Here is a 19,104-nt window from a genome sequence, read left to right as displayed (position 1 = left end):
AGCATCCTCCGTCGCTTGATGGGCTGTTGCTGCTCGTCAGATGCGCTGTCCCCACACAAAGAGGGAATTGAGGCCCTGGGTCCAAAAATAAAGTTTAATTTGATAACTTGCAATCAGACTTCTTAACTCACTGTAATTCCCCCTCAACACACAACCAGTGACTTATATATATATATATAGACAGACAGACAGACAGACAGACAGACAGTGTGTATATACACACAAACTATGTCTAGTAACTGCTTTTAACCTGTGATGTACATAATTAACTGATGTTATTACGTTTTAAAGCCTTTTTCTATTACATTTGTGAGAGGGATGCAACATAATTTTGTTCTGCTGTTCACTTAGCAATAAAGTTAATATTCAATAACAACTAGGCCTCTTCTAGAAATTGACCTGGTGGACACCTGAATAATTATTACAAACTGTGTAGTACTTTCCTGCATTATTATCAACGTCTGATTGTGTCTTCTCTTTCCTTTTAAAATACTAAAACAAATATAATTGTGACGGCTCTATGATAATCACTCACACAAGCACCAACTGGCAGTGGGTGGAAACGTCAGTCGTCTCGTCAGCTTGAATGGCGATAAAATCAGCACTCTTTACTTCCTCCAGGATGTAATCCTTAAGCATTGACAGCATACAGTCCAACAGCTCGTTCTGTATCGTCTTTGACGTGCCCTTAAAAACGGTAGCTGTCTTCAGGTGCTCCTCCAGCACACTGTCGAGGGAGGCAACAAAATCCACTAAGCCCCGGAAAATGCCGGGGTTGTCTGAGGAGTCAGTCTCCTCGTGCCCACGCAAGGCCAACTCAAAAGCCCCACAGAACTTCACACAATCGATAATTTTGGATAGAATGTGCCTGTTTTTATCCACCTCCTCATTGTGTTTCCTCACCGCAATCCTGTGGCCGTCATCCAGCTGCGTAGCAATGTTCACCCCTTCCTAATACAGCTAGCTTTACAGAGTTGTCCATGTGTGCCCTGGTGTTCTCATGTTTCTTTACCTTCTCTGACAGGTGCTTCATATCCCTCACTCCGGTACCTGTCCATGCTGAATCTGACCCCGTCGTTTTAAAAAAGCAAGCACGGAAAGCAAAATAAAGCATTAGCATCAGTGCACCCAGCTAGCCAAGCCTTCCTGGTGTACCAGCTACGGGAGAAGCCGCGCATATACTGCTTCCCTTTCTCGCTAGCCTGCTGTCTGATTGAGAGGTCAGGTTGATCTGGGCCCAGCTCTTTCACCCGAACTTTCTCTGACAAAGTTCTCCTCTCAAACGGATCTTGGAGGAGAGATTTCACCGAGTTAGGGTTGGGTCTTGGAGGAGTAATCGTTTGCGTTCGCCATTGTTGTCTAGTAAAAATGGCGTCACTGGACCCCGGTCCTTATTTTATCAGGGGGCGAGCTTGGGGCGGTAAAATAATCGCCCTCCTTGGATTCGATTTAAGATCGCTTATTGACTACATTTTATGTCATACATTCATATCTTAAATTAGCAATTGGCTTAACTGCTACGTAGACCCGCCTCCTCGGGGCACTTTCTGTATCGCCCAGAGCTGACGAAGGCGTTTGACAGGCAGAGGGAAAGGTTGCGAATATGATTTTCTATCATATCTTACACATATTACTGTGTGCATTCCATATTTCAAACACACAAATATTGACATACTGATGTTTTTATTATTATTATTATTATTATTTTTTATTTTTTATTTTTTAAAATAATTTTATTTAAGGGCGCGCCCTAGCGCCCTCTATCGGCCAGCCGCCACTGATTCTAACATATCGTGCAACCAAATGTTTTTGAAAGTAGAGGTACAGAAAATGTACTCAACATTCAAATTAAAGATACTCAAGTATTTGAAGTATTCTTCCAATACGCCCTCCACAAATAAATATAATTTAAATGTTAAATACATTTTGATCCTGAACTTCTTCCTACCTCTTAAAGCTGCTTAGTGCATCACTGCCCAATGAAAACAAAAAAATACATAATGAAAAATACTTTAAGGCACCAACGTAACAAAATCGAACATGGGGAAATACTCATAACTTGGAGAGCTCTTGTAAAGTTCACAACAAATGCCTGTTTCTTGAAATCTGAATGGGGTGCATGTGCAAATGAGGTAAAATATTGTAATGATACCAAAAGCTAGCTATGACCAATACAGTAGGCTTTAGAGTAGATAGTTCAAGAAAAGTTTGATAGAAATTGTAATATTTCGTCAGTTAATGTTCCCTAACGTTTAGTGGGGTTGTTATACAGTGCCTTCAGAGAGTATTCACACCCATTGCCCTTTTCCCCAAACAAATTTTGTGTTACAACCTGAATTTTAAATAGATTCAATTTTGTTTGCCACTGGTCTACACACAATACCCCATAATGTCAAAGTGGAATTATGTTTTAGGACATTTTTACAAATTCATATAAAATGAAAAGCTGAAATGTTTTAAGTCAGTAAGTATTCAACCCCTTTGTTATGGCAAGCCTAAATAAGTTCAGGAGTAAAAATTTGCTTAACAAGTCACATAATAAGTTGCATGGACTCACTCTGTGTGCAGTAATAGTGTTTAACATGATACATTTTTTTACATCATTTTCTGTACCCCCACACACAAAATTATCTGTAAGGTCCCTCAGTTGAGCAGTGAATTTCATGAAGTTATTAATTACACTTTGGATGGTGTATCAATACACCCAGTCACGCCAAAGATACAGGCGTCCTTCCTAACCGTACAGGTATTTCACCATGAGGCCAATGGTGACTTTAAAACAGTTAGAGTTTAATGGCTGTGATAGGAGAAAACTGAGGATGGATCAACAACATTGTAGTTACTCCACAATATTAACCTAATTGACAGAGTGAATAGAAGGAAGCCTGTACAGAATTCAAATATTCCAAAACATTCAAGCATAGTGGTGGCTGCATCATGTTATGGGTATGCTTGTAATCATTAAGGACTGGGGAGTTTATCAGAATAAAAAAAGAAACTGAATGGAGCTAAGCACAGCCATAATCCTAGAGGAAAACCTGTTTCAGTCTGCTTTCCACCAGACACTGGGAGATGAATTCACCTGTCAGCAGGACAATAACCTAAAGCACAAGGCCAAATCTACACTGGAGTTGCTTACCAAGAAGACAGTGAATGTTCCTGCATGGACTAGTTACAGTTTTGACTTAAATCTACTTGAAAATCTATAGCAAGACCTGAAAAAGGTTGTCTAGCAATGATCAACAACCAATTTGACAGAGCTTGAAGAATTCTGAAAATAATAATGGGCAAATGTTGCACAATCCAGAAAGACTCACAGTTGTAATCGAAAGTGATTCTAACATGTATTGACTCAAGGGGTTGAACACTTATTTAATGAAGATATATTTGTTATATTTTCCATGAATACAATTTTTTTTGTTCCACTTTGACAGAGTATTTTGTGTAGATCGCTGACAACAAAAATGATAGTTAAATCAAATTTAATCCCACTTTGTAACAACAAAATGTGGAAAAAGTCAAGGGGTGTGAATACTTTCTGAAGGCACTGTATATGGCGGTGGTGGACATACACAACCACAATGTAATCACAGTGACTAGAGAGTAGCTAGATCCTCATAGTGTTTCTCTACAGTGTTGTATCACTTCAGCACACTGTGCTGCTATACACTTACAGCCAGCTAATGAATAAGTCAAAGACAATGACAGGCTAGTCTGCTAACGTGGTGACCCAGTTTATAGGTGGGTGGCCCTGTAACAATAGGGCAATTCTACAAGACTGAACTTCACAATCACATGTCAACAATGGGAGTGCGGCAACTAACTTAGAATTTCACTAGTACGTTTATGCCACATCAAATCTGCCGGAAGCCATTCAATAGCAATATGATTAAGGAAAGGCTCAACAGGCAATACATACTCTCTTATAGCAAACATTAGTGCTCAAACTTTTAAAACGTTGTAAACGGACTAAATTGGCTTTTCAGACCAAATATATATTTAAGTAGTAAGACACGTGCAAATAAACATGTAAACAAGGATGGGAAATCATATCCATGAACTGATAATAAAGTGCTTTTGAACTAGCAGGGGGGAGATGTCTGGACATGCTATCCTAGACATACTACACCCCCCCCCCCTAGAATGTTGTAAGACTTCTAAGGCGGCTCACTTCTACACCTAAACCTCCATTAGTAGAGGGACATAGACTGTAGAGGATGATGAGCCCAGGACCTCCTGGATGGAAACCAGAAACCCATTGTGTGGGGTGAGAAGGTGGTGGGGGGGTATTCAGCTGTTGACCTTCTCGGAGTGCTGAAAGAGAGCAAATAGCTCCTCACACGTCTGCGTCTCCACCGAGCTGAAGTGGGACTCCATGTTCCAAGCCATGTCAGCTGACAGGAAGTCGTCCATGACTGTCTGGGTCTCGTTGCTGGTCAGAAAGAGGTTTCCGAGGCCCTCAGAAGATGCGTCGGTCACCGTCTGAGTCTCTGTGCTGCTCAAGAGCCTGGCCTGATCGCCCTGGGAGACAGAGGGAAGGGTGTTGGAGTTTGGTGTCAGCGGTTGGCGGAGGTCGGTCTGCGTCTCAGTGTCAGAGGACTCTGTGCTCATGGAGAAGCTGGACTGTCGCAGAATGTTGCCCAGGGGCATGTGGCCTCCGGCTTTCAGCAGGAAGTTGAGGTCTGTCTGGGTCTGGGTGTCAAACATCTCCAGTTCCAGGTCGCTGGCCTGGCTCCGGCCCGGCCCCTCACTGTTTCCCAGGCCCTCCAGAAGGAGGAAGTCTGTCTGGGTCTGGATGTCCAGGACCTCCAGGGGTGTGTCGGCCCCCAGCCCGCTCTCCTCCGTCTGAGTCTGGATGTGGGCCGCGTTCAGGAATTCCTCAAAGTCAAAGTCGATGCACGTGTGCTGTTCCTGAACAGAGCCCAGACCTGATCCACAGCCTGTTGAAGAATCCGTCTGCGTCTGGTGACCGGACAGAGAGTGACCCGACAAGATGTTCTCCAGGTCATTGAACAGAGCCAAGGTGGTCTGGGTTTGGTTGTCCGCCATGCTGCCCGACTGGAGATTGTCTGTCTGCATGCCAAAACACATGCCTCCTGCTGACTTGTCGTCGTCATAGAGACCATTACTGGCGCCGGAGAGGGGGTCGTCGACACCGTGGGTTTTGAAGTGTCCGTCTGTCAGTGCCGTCTGTGTGGAGACGCTGAGGGAGTAGCTGTCGAAGAGGTCTGAGCACATGATGGCCTGGTCCATCTGAGCCCTCTCTTCTGACCCAGTCAGGGGGAGGCTGGTCTGGGTCTGCTTGGTGATGTAGGGGGACTGGGATGGGGAGGAATAGGGGCAGGACAGCTGGCTGAGGGTGTGGGTATGGGTGTCGGTCTGCGCCCCGATGGTGGTGGTGGCTTTGGCCTTAGAGGGAAATGTCTGGGTCTCTACACTGACTGGCAGCAGGACCTGAGCACTCACACTAATATCTGTCTGAGAACACGATGAGACTGATGACTCACCAATGGGGCACACCTCCATCCCCACCCCGTCCCCCATAGGCATCCTGGACAAGTATGAGATGTCTGTCTGGATGTTGGTGGAGGTACCTCTCCCCCTGACTCCTCCTGGGTCATTGCCAGAGCCCACTGACTCCAGACTCACCTGCACCCCCATGCTGACAGGCCCCAGACTGGAGCGGGAGGCAGGCATGCTGCCCCTGAAGCCCAGGGTCTTAGGGTCCAGGTGGGGCACCATGGACTGGGGCATGAGGTGGAGGGTGCTGAAGGAGCCCTGGCTGTCCACGGCCAGCACCACAGACCTCAGAACCCCGCTCTCTGTGGAGGGGAGGAAGACGGGGAGATGGGCCAGCTGCATCACAGGGAAATTCACCAGTGCCACTTTGGGCTTGGGTAGGAGGAGCTTCTGGAGGTGTTTTGGGGGGTTGTTGTGGCAGACCCTGTCTGAAGGGAGGGAGCCCTCTGAAAGTTCTCTGTCAGTTTTTATGATCTGACACATTAATTCACTGGGCATGACTTTTTCTGCTCCACTTATCTGTCTCTCCATCTTCCGCTTTTTCACTGGTGGATACCTGCAAACACAGGGCAGAGGAGGGAATATGTCAAGCAGACCAAACAGCAGTAGGTAGTTATAAAGCTTTGACAAATACTAATAAAAGCAAAGTGCAGTGCCAGCATTCTCACTTAATCGTTGTGTTTTCATATTCAAGGTCTGTTCTCAAGCCACGTTGTGCATGCAGGTGTTAGTCCCAACATGATCCGTTATTGAATAATTACATGATGGTTGACTGGATAAACTGCATGACACTTGAAGACTTTGAGCCCCTCTGCCACCATGTGTCCACACTATCTTTAAATCCCCTCCACCAGCATGTCCACCCAAATGCGAGACTTACCTAATAGAAACCCATTTGAATGCCATGTGTAGACTATTGCTTTTAGGAGAACCCACTGACGGTTCATTGACACCACATGGAAGTGACTGCAATATGCAAGGAGGAAGGATAGCCTACCAAGTGAACGTTGGCTCCTTGCACAATGCATGTCTCAATCTGTCCATCTGGCTTGTCAAAATCCTCTGTTTCAGTGTCTATTTATTTGTCCACTTGTCTGTACCTCCATCCTTGGTACAGTAGCTAGTTAAGCATTTTTTTTAGCTAACTACTCAAACAGGCAGTAGATTAGAGGAAGAGTAGGGAAGCAAGATTCTCATCTCCTATATTCCTCCTTGGTGGACATTTCTGTAAATTCTCTTTTAGGGAGATGAATTTAGCATAAATCATAGAAAACAGAACACAGCTGTGTGTCACAGACTGGCATGTGAAAAATGTGTGGGCCAGTTCCAGTTGACATAATGCCAATTTGCTAGTGAGAGCACGAGCTCAAGATAGACAGGCAGGCAGCGTAAACAGGCAAAGTAGAGAGATCATTGAAAGATGACATGATCCAACCTCAATGCATAGCTAATGTGATTTACGGAGGATATTTTTTGCTGGACACTGTCTCCGGCAATGCTTATATTTGTCGGTTTTTATGCATTTTTATCGGCCAAAACCCATCAATAACCGACTAATGGAAACACTGCCCTCCAGTATGATATCCAGTATACACTGAGTGTACAAAACATTAAGAACACCTTCCCAATATTGAGTTGCACAGCCTCAATTCGTCGGGGCAAGGTGTCAAAAGCATTCCACAGGGATGTTGGCCCATGTTGATTCCAATGCTTCCCACAGTTGTGTCAATTTGGCTGGATGTCCTTTGGGTAGTGGACCATTCTTGATACACATGGGAAACTGTTGAGCATGAAAAACCCAGCAACGTTGCAGTTCTTGACACAAACCAGTGTGTCTGGCACCTACCACCATACCCCGTTCAAAAGCACTTAAATATTTTGTGTTGCCCATCACCCTCTGAATGGCACACATACACAATCCATGTCTCAACTGTCTCAAGGCTTACAAATCCTTCTTTAACCTGTCTCCTCCCCTTCATCTACACTGATTGAAGTGGATTTAACAGGTGACATCAATAAGGGATCATAGCTTTCACTTGGATTCACCTGCTCAGTCTATGTCATGGAAAGAGCACGTGTTCCTTATGTTTCGTACACTGAGTGTATACCTGTGTTCTGTGGGGACCTCATGGCCGGTCCTGTAGATATGTGACAGTAGCGCCGCTCTGCTGGCGTAAGGGCAGCCACACGTGCAGCGGTAGGTCCTCCCACAGTCCTCTATGTGGCGCCTCAGGTCCCACTCTGTGCTGTAGCCGTTGTTGCACTTGGAACACCTGTGCTTCTTCTCTGCATGCATCTTCATAAAGTGCTGGAAAGAGCAGAATACGCATAGGGCTATGAGAGGAAGTTACTCGTTACATGAACTGGAAGAAAGCTATAAAGGAATGTTCCAATTTCCTAGTTACACTTCAAAAGCCTCTCTATTGAGATATAATTATAAAGACACACTTTCCAATCATTTACAATTCCCATCCACCATCAGGATCTCAGGGGAGCTCCAAAGCAGGAAAACCCAGGAGGAAATGTCTGACTCAGTCTTTCAATTCATTAGACAATCCTCATGAGTCTGACTCAGGTGGTTTCAGTCAGGCTCTCTCTGGCATTATACAGATCTTAAACTGACTGTAGTGATGTGGTACCTGTTTAACCAGGGAGAACTGAGAGAAGGGTCTGTTGGGGCCTCGTGGACAGCCCTCTATGGGACAACAGTAGAGCAGCTTCTGGGAGCCCTTCATGTCCTTCCTGATGGTGGGGTTGACAAGACCGTCCTATGGAGAGAGAGGATGAATGATTAGATTGTGATACTATAGGTTTAGGATTTAGTGTAATCTATCAGCACTAAAATAATGTAGGCTAACCAACCGCATGTAGGAAGGTAGGCCATCAGCACAATTCAAGACCGTTGAGAGCTAAAGGCTAGGCATTAGTTATACTTTAGTTAGTGAGTGATGATTTTAGCCTAGGCTCTCTCTCTCAGAGTACCATTACAATGAAAACTTCCAGCGGATGGACACGCCAATTATGCTTTGTAGAAAACCATGCGAATGGCAAATACACAGACAAAGGTGTTCCAGATGGTAGGTCCACATCTACAGTATCAGTCAAAAGTTTGGACACACCTACTCATTCAAGGGTTTTTCTTTATTTTTACTATTTTCTACATTGTAGAATAATAGTGAAGACATCAAAACTATGAAATAACACATACGGAATCATTCTGTGGTAGCCATGGTGGTTAAGTGTGCCTTGAATTCTAAATAAATCACATACAGTGTCACCAGCAAAGCACTCCCACACCATAACACCTCCACGCTTTACAGTGGGAACTATACATGCGGAGATCATCCGTTCACCCACACCACGTCTCACAAAGACACGGTGGTTGGAACCAAAAATCACCAATTTGGACTCAAGACCAAAGGACAAATTTCCACCGGTCTAACGTCCATTGTTCGTGTTTCTTGGCCCAAGCAGGTCTCTTATTATTATTAGTGTCCTTTAGTAGTGGTTTCTTTGCAGCAATTCGACCACGAAGGCCTGATTCACACAGTCCCTTCTGAACAGTTGATGTTGAGATGTGTCTGTGACTTGAACTCTATTTTGATTTGTTTAACACTTTTTTTGGTTACTACATGATTCCATGTGTTATTTCATAGTTTTGATGTCTTCACTATTATTCTACAATGTAAAAAATTGTAAAAATAAAGAAAAACCCTTGAATGAGTAGGTGTGTCCAAACGTTTGATTGGTAGTGTATATGACTTTAAAGAGGTTCAGATGAAAGTAATAAGCTTAACAGCACATTGAGCTTGTGCTTTCCACAGTGTGTGATTCGTCACTCCACACTCCTGGCAGTCTCCAGATAGCCGTGCCGAAGCAGCTGTCAGCAGCACATTGCATTAATTCAATGAACAGCATCATGATGCTTATGTAAGAGTACAGCACTGACAGAGCTTGGTATGCCTCACAGGCCACCGATAGACCTCTGCATCGACCCCTGTGTATTTCTAACCATCATTATTAGCATTGCAGTATTTCCCTGCCCAAGGTCACCTAGTAGGCTACATCTACTGTGTCATTGGTACAGTACTTATAAAAAGAGACATTTTGATGTAAATTAGGCTAATATACATAAACATCCTGCATAGTGCTAAAATGATCTGTCTTCACAGTGAACACAGACACTGTTTCTTATACTATTGTACAGGCGATGTCAGAGGCATACAGTTCTGCATAGGCGTCTTGCAGCAGCAGATGGACTAACTGGCGTCTTGCAGCAGCATTCAGACTGTCTGTTCTAGGCCAGAGCACAGTCCCTGAGCTGCTCTCCATGACACTATTATGTCCCTTCCCTGCAGACAGACCAGGCACAGTGCATTGACAGACGGTGATACAGTCAGGCAGGGCAGAGATAGCTTTGTTTCTGTCTGCTACAAGACAGCTTGGGTAGGGTCTGCTGGGCAGCACCGCAGCTAGGAAATGCAAACTGAAAATATGTCAGTGTGCTACATCAAGGAGTCAGGTCATCAAAAGTATTTAACTTGCGAGTTTAACATGTTGAGTGACTCACTAACACCCTCCACACAGCCATTACACAGGAAGTGTGACTAGTCTACACTACAGCCTGCCTAGTACAGTGCATAGGCTAATATTTGAGTGTGCGTTGTAATGTTCAGAAGTGTGTGAAATTAAATTGATTGTTGTGTTACAGCAGTTGGCCAGCAAATGTGATATGGCAGTTCAGCAGAGCTAAGGCACAGTGAGTGTCCAGCGACAACAGTGTTATAACCCAAATCATATCTCTTTCTGCGTTAAGGAATAAAAAAAGAACATGCCTGACCAGTGTGTGAGTAACAGCGGAGGGACAGAAAGCAGCCTGTGCTGTCCTGCCCTGATGACTCCGGTAGGGTAGCGTTAGCCCATAACTACATTTAGTGCTATTTATGAAGGTATCTTCTGGCCGGGGGAGTTTTGTTAAGAGCCCAGACACTCATTCTGAATGTTAACACGTCTCGCTTCCGATACGGTTTTGGAAACATAAGTAACGTATCTTTCAGATCAGTGAGAAATCATTTTCAAAAAACAAAACGGTTACATTTCTACACACCTTTAAATGGTTAGTGTTCCCACGCGGCCATATCTCCATGTTACAGTGCTTGTTTACGGAAGACAGAGGCGACCACCTGTGCTAACTAGCTATCTAGCGTGCTCGAACACCTGTGTGTAAGCGTAACTGTAGAGGAAGTGTAGTTCGTCACTGGAGGCACACAGACGTATGGATCTGTGCAAACCTGCTATAGTAAATGTATTTTATTGAAAGATTATTTCTCATTCATATGAAAGATAAGTTTCATATGTTTTGAAAACAAGCTATGATTATTGACGTTTCTAAACGTTAAAACAGAGCGTCGGGATTGTAGTCACATGGTCCCACCGGTAAGCGGTGCTTATAGTTGAGAACCTTGGTGATAAGGCAGAATGCCTTGTTAATGCCTTGGGTTCTCGAAAGCAAGGGTAGCGTTACCTCTACTGTCAGTCCTTTCACACAGTCATGGACATCTAAGACTATGCTCACTCAACACCATTTTGTTCAGATTGACATTGTGTTTCCTTCATGAACTGCTGCACCATGCTTTTTCTCCTCCATCTCTCATTCTCCTGCATTAGGCCCATTTGAATTGGTTCAGTATTGAGAACAGTTAGTACTTATGTGGGGAAATGAGGAGCATGAAGTGCTTTTCAGACCTAATTCAAATTCAAACATTCACCTTTTATTTTCTTACAAAGAGCTCAGTCTGTAGCAAGACAAAAGACAGCTAGATCCCAGCAGAGAACAGCATTCATTTGGGGGAAACTGGAATCATTAGGACTCCCACGGGGGCAGCAAGACTTGGCGAGGACATTGCATACATTTCTGTTCAAGTGGAGGACCTTTGTCTACAAGACTTTCCCTTACTATAGCCAATATTCATATTTAGGCTAAAGACAGTGTGACATTAACGGTTAGTTGTATGGTGAGACTGATTTCATTGCACATCTAGGCTTAGGCCATCTTCTTCAGCCATTTAAACATTAATTCACTAAAGGTTATTTTAATTGCTCGAATTTCCAGACATTTCTGACTGTCAATAATATGACACAAAATTAGGCTATGTGGGCATGGAGACAAGTATGTTTACATGCACACTAATAATTCGATATTAAACTGATTATGGCAGAAGGCCGAGTATGTCATTAATCATGTAAACACCTTACTCTGCTTATCTTAATCGGCGTAAGGTCTTAATCGAAGTAAACATACGCTGATTAAAACACCTTGTTTTCTGAGCAATCTTCGAATTAAGGCATGAAAACGGTTTAATCCGCGTTCCAGCGGTGTATTTGATCTGCGCATGTGCCAGCAGCCCTAGCGCAAGCCTACCTCATGCGTTGGTGAAGTGAGTTCGGAAGATCTTAAAGTATGCATCTTTTCACATTCAAACGTTATATGTCCTAACTCAGAATCAAATAGTCTTCGTTAAAATAATATGGTCAATGTGGTAAACGTTTATTTTGATTGGCGATTTTCTGCATTTATCAAAAGTCCCATCAAAATCAAATAAAATGTTATTTGTCACATGCACCTAATACAACAGGTGTACACTTTACCATGAAATGCTTACTTACAAGCCCTTAACCAACAATGCAGTTAAGGAAATAGAGTTAAGAAAATATTTACTAAATAAACTAAAGTTAAAAAAATAAAAGTTACAATAAAATAACAATAATGAGACATACAAGTTGTACCGGTACCGAGTCAATGTGCGGGGGTACAGTAATTTCAGATGTCCATGTAAACAGGATTATTAGTGAAATCGACGTTGTTCTTACAAAGCATGTAAACGTTTTAAACGAACTATTATATTAATCTGACTATCCACAATAATCGTATTATTGTGCGCATCTAACCGTGTGTGTTTGAACAGAGAATATATTTGTATGTCAGACATGTAAAGGCAGTACAAGAAAACTAGTTAATTTAACAGCCAGGATAATCAGTCTCATACAGCTATGATCCTAGCCTAGGATGATTGAAACATTGCTTAAAGCATTGTAACACAATAGTTACAAAGTAACGTTATCCGCAATATAGTTATAGGTAGACAACTTCAAAGTACTAGTCTCAAACAGTGCACGATGACTTGTCGTTTTTCCAATAAGCATGCCGCTAACTAGCTAACGCAACTAGTTAGCGATCCTAGTATCATGAATTGAAAAATAGAAAGACTACGTATTGAAATACATCAGTAGCCCCGTAGGTTAGCTTGCAAAGAGGCTAACAAGCTAGCTACCTTTACTCTGTGGGACTTCACCAGATGCATGTTCAGGGCTGGCGTGTTCGGTAGAATCTTGCCACATCCTTCCACGGTGCAGAGGATATTGGTCCGCACTTCTTTGGTGAGCTCCATGATAGACGGTTTGATAATCTCCCGCGTCTGTGCGGGGTGCTCTTGGATGCATTTTTGACTGCCCATGGAAGCGTTATCGTTTCGGTTTGCTTTCCCCGACGCAGAGGCAGCCATGTTTCTGTTGACAAGTTACCAACCCAAACGCTCCTCAACCAGCAGAAACAAGCCAGGAAAATATGGTCCGGAAAATACAAGGACGCGTCCACTTCCGACGCGTCCACTTCCGGGAGACCTTTCTTAGCAACAGACAGCCACTCCCACACAAGCGTCCTGGCAACATCAGAGGGGTGGCAAGTAGCAATATTGTAGCTACTTCTATGATACATTACATGTGCAAAAATGTAAACAAGCCACCCATGACCCTTTGCTGTACACTACTCAAGTAACACAAAGTAAATTCATCCAATAACATTTATTAGAGTACAGATTGTAGTATATGAATTGAGAAACAATAACGATTATTCTTATGGGGGAAGAATTGAGTTTGAAACTGCGAAATGCAGAACTGCACTCTAAATTCATCAACATAATTGCAGAAAATGTTTTTTTTGTTCATACAAAATAAGTGAAACAAATTACATGAAATAAAACAAAATAAAACAGATTACATCTGTCAATTTATTTAATCTGAAACAGAGTGCATGGGGTAAACAAGGTGTTCTAAAAAAATTATGTTAAACTACATACAATGTTAACACATTCAATACAAATATACACTACTTGGAGTTAAACTTGATTTAAACTCCTTTGTCTGTAATAACAAAATAGTTTCTCCCTTTCTGTGTGATGGATGAGAGAAGAGGGGTGACTGGGGTTGACGCCATACCTGTCGAACACAAGCACAAGCAATTACTGAGGGGATTCGTTTTTGCCAGCCCTGTTCACGGGGTAGGCTGAGTTTGCACAGGGTTAAAAGTGATTGCATTCGTTTTTTTAAACTGGGCATCATGAGCCGGGTTCCCTGCATGAAACAAAAGTGATGTAACACATGGAGTAATGAGTTAGGATTTCATGTTCACATGCAAAAGTGTTTGCTATTGATAAAAACACATAAATCACTATCTACCTTTGCAAAGAACAATAGTTTGAAAATGTCTGAATGATCCATCATGCTGCCATGTTGACAATTTGACCAGGTTGCACATATTACTGTTAGATTATTAAACTATTACAGACTACAAAGGGAAGCACAGCCGCGAGCTGCCCAGTGACACAAGACTTCCAGACGAGCTAAACCACTTCTATGCTTGCTTCGAGGCAAGCAACACTGAAGCATGCATGAGAGCACTAGCTGTTCCAGATGACTATGTGATCACGCTCTCCGTAGCCGATGTGAGTAAGACTTTTAAGCAGGTCAACATTCACAAGGTCGCAGGGCCAGACGGATTACCAGGACGTGTACTCCGAGCATGTGCTGACCAACTGGCAAGTGTCTTCACTGACATTTTCAACATGTCCCTGACTGAGTCTGTAATACCAACATGTTTCAAACAGACCACCATAGTCCCCGTGCCCAAGGACTCTAAGATAACCTGCCTAAATGACTACCGACCCGTAGCACTGACGTCTGTAGCCATGAAGTGCTTTGAAAGGCTGGTCATGGTTCACATCAACACCATTATCCCAGAAACCCTAGACCCACTCCAATTTGCATACCGCCCCAACAGATCCACAGATGATGCAATCTCTATTGCACTCCACACCTGGACAAGAGGAACACCTACGTGAGAATGCTATTCATTGACACACCAAGACAGTCGTGAAGAGGGCACGACAAAGCCTATTCCCCCTCAGGAGACTGAAAAGATTTGGCATGGGTCCTCAGATCCTCAAAAAATTATACAGCTGCACCATCGAGAGCATCCTGACTGGTTGCATCACCGCCTAGTATGGCAACTGCTTGGCCTCCGACCGCAAGGCACTACAGAGGGTAGTGCGTACGGCCCAGTACATCACTGGGGCCAAGCTTCCTGCCATCCAGGACCTCTATACCAGGCGGTGTCAGAGGAAGGCCCTCAAAATTGTCAAAGACTCCAGCCACCCCTAGTCATAGACTGTTCTCTCTGCTACCGCACGGCAAGCGGTACCGGAGTGCCAAGTCTAGGTCCAAAAGACTTCTCAACAGCTTCTACCCCCAAGCCATAATACTCCTGAACAGCTAATCATGGCTACCCGGACTATTTGCACTGCCCCCCCACCCCATATTTTTACGCTGCTGCTACTCTGTTAATTATTTATGCATAGTCACTTTAACTCTACCCACATGTACATATTACTTCAACTACCTCAACTAGCCGGTGCCCCCGCACATTGACTCTGCACAGGTACCCCCCTGTATATATAGCCTCCCTACTGTTATTTTACTTCTGCTCTTTTTTTCCTCAACACTTTTTTGTTGTTTTATTCTACTTTTTTATTAAAAATAAATGCACTGTTGGTTAAGGGCTGTAAGTAAGCATTTCACTGTAATGTCTGCACCTGTTGTATTCGGTGCATGTGGCCAACAAAATTTGATTTGATTTGAGCAGGGTGCTCCGCCCTCATCGGTTTTAGCCGGTCATGTAACTGGCCATAGCCTAGTTCACCCCGGTTCAGTCTAATCGAATCCACTCATTTAATAGCAGACCCTCCGAATCAAATAGTCTTTGGATGAAAAACATCAAACAACTCAGCACATCTGTCTGGAGAATGAGATGGACACAGTGAAAGTCTGTCATGGTTCCTCTGCCCCCTTGTGGCCATGGACATAATTGAATAAAGAAGTGGAGCTACGTATGAGCAGTTAACTAACTAAAACCACATTAAATAAAACGTTCTAATGCTGAGCATTCACCTGGAAGACTTGACTTCTCAACCTGAGGGTATGGAACAGACTGCAGAGAGAGAGAGCTATTGTTCATCATTTGGTGTCTCTGCAGCTCTAACTAGAAGATGTGGCTCTTCCATATTGACATAGATTAAAGGGGATATTAAACAAAGCCCAGCCCCAGACATATAGATACTGTACCTGAGGACACACAGTGCCTGAGTGACTCTAGGAGGTTGGTGCTGGCAAACTCCACCACTCCTCTGAAGGGCTCTTCTCTGCCTGTCAACGTCTTGTTAGAGTCATCTCGGAACTTGGTCTCCAGCTAAGAAGAGAGCAGAATACATTGTCACACACAGCACAGCAGGCACATGAGAAGAAAGCTTTTCGTAAACAACCATAGTTCAACTTCTTGCACCCTGTAGACAGCTTTTTGCAGTTGAGGCAGTGTCCCATCGCCGAAGGCCTCACAGGCCATCTGAAGTCGGTTCTCTGTATTCTCAGCCTGTTCTTTCTCTATATTGGGGTCTAATATGAGAAAATAGAATGTCAGTGAAACATAAACTAAGTCAATATTCTATTGATATCTAATTAGTTGTGGTTGTCACCATGATTATGTTCATGTATACATTACAATTGTATTTTATAAGCAGACAACAAAACATACTTCTAGGGACAGGATTCTTTTCCTGGAGAGGTTTTGAATGTTTGGTGGGGAACACCTACGAATGAAGGAAGAGGTGCAGAACACAGAATCTCGTTAGTTAGTTCTATAGGCTTTCCTTGTTAGCAGTAAGCAGTGGGATGGTCATGAAAAGGGCTTTTATATGGCCTGTGTCCCTTCACAGCACCAAGGCCTACCTGTTGGTACTGCCTCATCAGTAGATCTCTGATGGCGGCGAGGTTCCGTCCACTGAGTTGAGCATCCTTCATAGAGCCATATCTGGTGGCCAGAACCAAGGCCTGTAGGACAGAACTCAGTCTGTTAAACAGGCGATACAGACCATAGAAACAGATTTCAAAGCATTGCAATATGACGTTATGAATCACCTCGGGGGCAATTCAGAAAGCATCCTTGCCTGGTTTAAAAGAGGCTTATGCTTCGAAGTTAAGCCGGTCACAAAGACATAAGGGGTCTGAAGATGGTGGACAATGTATGTGGGTTTAAGGTGGTTAGGCTTTGTGAAGTTGTCCCCCCAGGCAATACGTATCCATATGGCCTCATCTGTGTGTTTCTTTATTTTAATAGACACCTTTGAAGGAAAGACAAATACAGGCATTGACTAAGAGATGGCACACACAAGCACAGCAATTGAGGGACATTACATTATGTCAATTTTAAGGAATGTTAGTTTTCTGTCTTTTCTACCAAGCATATAAAAGCTTAAAAGCCGGAAAGCATACATACATGGCTGATGAGCTCTGTGAGGTTGGCCTTGAATTGTTCTTTGAACTGTGTCAGCTCAATGGATGGTGCATCCTCTGTGAAGAAAAATATAATGAAATGAACAGTAGTGCTGATTAGGCTACCTCTAATACCTTCGAACTCTAATATTGATTAGGGTACATTTTTAAATGACAACTTTGTGAGTGTCAGTAAAAGCACCAGATACTAAATGTACAGCAAGGTATTAGAGACTCTCATTTACCCTCTGCATCAAGGAGCTGGAAGCCATGCCACATTCCCTGGTTCGGATTCTCAATGATATCTGGAAAGCATTGGTGAAATGTATTATCTATTACTGACAACTAAGTAGACCATTAGCTACTGAGGGGTAAATTAGTTAATTCACGCTGTCAGATAACACTTACAGATCATTTCAAGTTCTGTGATGTGTTTCACTGTCAAGCCCTTCTCCTGGGAAACATAAAAGTAGAATGTATCAGAAAGGTTGATTGTATAACAACAAAAAATGTCCCAATATGATAGGCATGATTAAATTTAGCACACGATGAACTGTTAAGGAGAGCTAGATTAAACTAATAAGCAGTGGTGTAAAGTCCTTAAGTAGAAATACTTTAAAGTACTACTTAAGTCGTTTTTTGGGTATCTGTACTTTACTTTACTATTTATATTTTTGACAACTTTTACATTTCCTTCACTACATTCGTAAAGAAAAGAATGTACTTTTTACTCCATACATTTTCGCTGACACCCAAAAGTACTAGTTACATTTTGAATGCTTAGCATGACAGGAAGATGGTCTAATTCACGCACTTATCAAGAGAACCTCCCTGGCATCTCTACTGCCTCTGATCTGACGGACTCACTAAACACAAGTGCTTCCTTTGTAAATTATGTCTGAGTGTTGGAGTATTCCCTGGCTATCCATAAATAACAAAAACAAGAAAATGGTGCCGTCTGGTTTGCTTAATATAAGGAATTTGAAATGATTTATACTTTTACTTTTGATACTTAAGTATATTTTAGCAATTACATTTACTTTTGATACTTAAGTATATTTAAAACCAAATACTTTTAGACTTTTACTTTTCAAGTAGTATTTTACTGGATGACTTTCACTTTTATTTGAGTCATTTTCTATTAAAGGTATCTTTACTTTTACTCAAGTATGACAATAGGGTACTTTTTCCACCACTGCTAACAAGTTAGCTAAAGAGAACATCACATCATTAGAAAGCTAGTTAGATAGATAACTAAATAGTTAAGTAGCTACATCTACCTCACAGAGAGCCAGTAAATGTTCCGTCAACACCCATTTTGGTTGTGTGAAGTCCTCCCTTGATAGATGAGCCCACTTGCTAAGCATTGTCTGGAGCATTTGAGAAGGGATTCGTCGTATCATACGTTGTAATATACGCTTTGTAGAGTCATCCATGCTTAAAATATATGCTTTAACAAATACAACTCTTAAAACGCATTAGCAAGCTAACAACAGACACACAAATCCAAAACAAACCGCCGAACAAGAGTCAACCAATCGGAATAACTTAGTGTGTCAGACTTCCTGTTTCGTCATTTCCTCTTAAAATAACGTTTCCCATATATTCACATGCTTTAGAGATGTTTAGAGGTTATTAAATGGGGTTTAAGATCGGCCTAAATTAAACCAAAAACGTTCAAAAACAAAATAAATAGAAACTAAGATCTGGGATTTTGTAAATGTATTGTCTTTCCACTGCCCGATGCGATGGCGCCGTCTGCTGGAGCGGCATAGATGCACAGTGTTTAGGATTAACTACATATAATGATGTAGCTATGATGCATACGTTGAGATATGTAAATAAAATGTGTTTTATGTTCCAGTTGTGCAATGATTGGATTTATTTGCTGTGTGCACGTTGAGTGAGTACCCGCCCACATGTAAG

At 42.7% G+C, this 19,104-nt stretch overlaps 2 protein-coding genes across 2 annotated transcripts; both read right to left on the bottom strand.

The window, feature by feature from the left end:
• Positions 1–3,291: 3,291 nt before the first annotated feature.
• On the bottom strand, positions 3,292–13,235 carry LOC121575683 (ATM interactor-like). Its single transcript, XM_041888948.2, has 4 exons — positions 12,852–13,235; positions 8,160–8,288; positions 7,629–7,828; positions 3,292–6,076 (listed from the first exon to the last, which is right to left on the bottom strand). Exons 1-4 carry the CDS (start codon positions 13,080–13,082, stop codon positions 4,291–4,293), a joined length of 2,346 nt encoding a protein of 781 aa, XP_041744882.2. The 5' UTR covers positions 13,083–13,235; the 3' UTR covers positions 3,292–4,290.
• Positions 13,236–13,361: 126 nt separating this feature from the next.
• Positions 13,362–18,707, bottom strand: LOC121576059 (centromere protein N). Its single transcript, XM_041889351.2, has 10 exons — positions 18,459–18,707; positions 17,587–17,632; positions 17,424–17,483; positions 17,183–17,256; positions 16,854–17,027; positions 16,636–16,737; positions 16,442–16,496; positions 16,193–16,302; positions 15,976–16,099; positions 13,362–13,794 (listed from the first exon to the last, which is right to left on the bottom strand). The coding sequence occupies exons 1-10, from the start codon at positions 18,612–18,614 to the stop codon at positions 13,706–13,708; spliced, it is 990 nt and encodes a 329-aa protein (XP_041745285.2). The 5' UTR covers positions 18,615–18,707; the 3' UTR covers positions 13,362–13,705.
• Positions 18,708–19,104: the final 397 nt, after the last annotated feature.

Source organism: Coregonus clupeaformis, unplaced genomic scaffold, assembly GCF_020615455.1.
Source record: "Coregonus clupeaformis isolate EN_2021a unplaced genomic scaffold, ASM2061545v1 scaf0563, whole genome shotgun sequence".
Lineage (NCBI taxonomy): Eukaryota > Metazoa > Chordata > Actinopteri > Salmoniformes > Salmonidae > Coregonus > Coregonus clupeaformis.
Note: the sequence above shows the minus strand (reverse complement) of the source record. Positions and strands in the feature narration are given on the sequence as shown.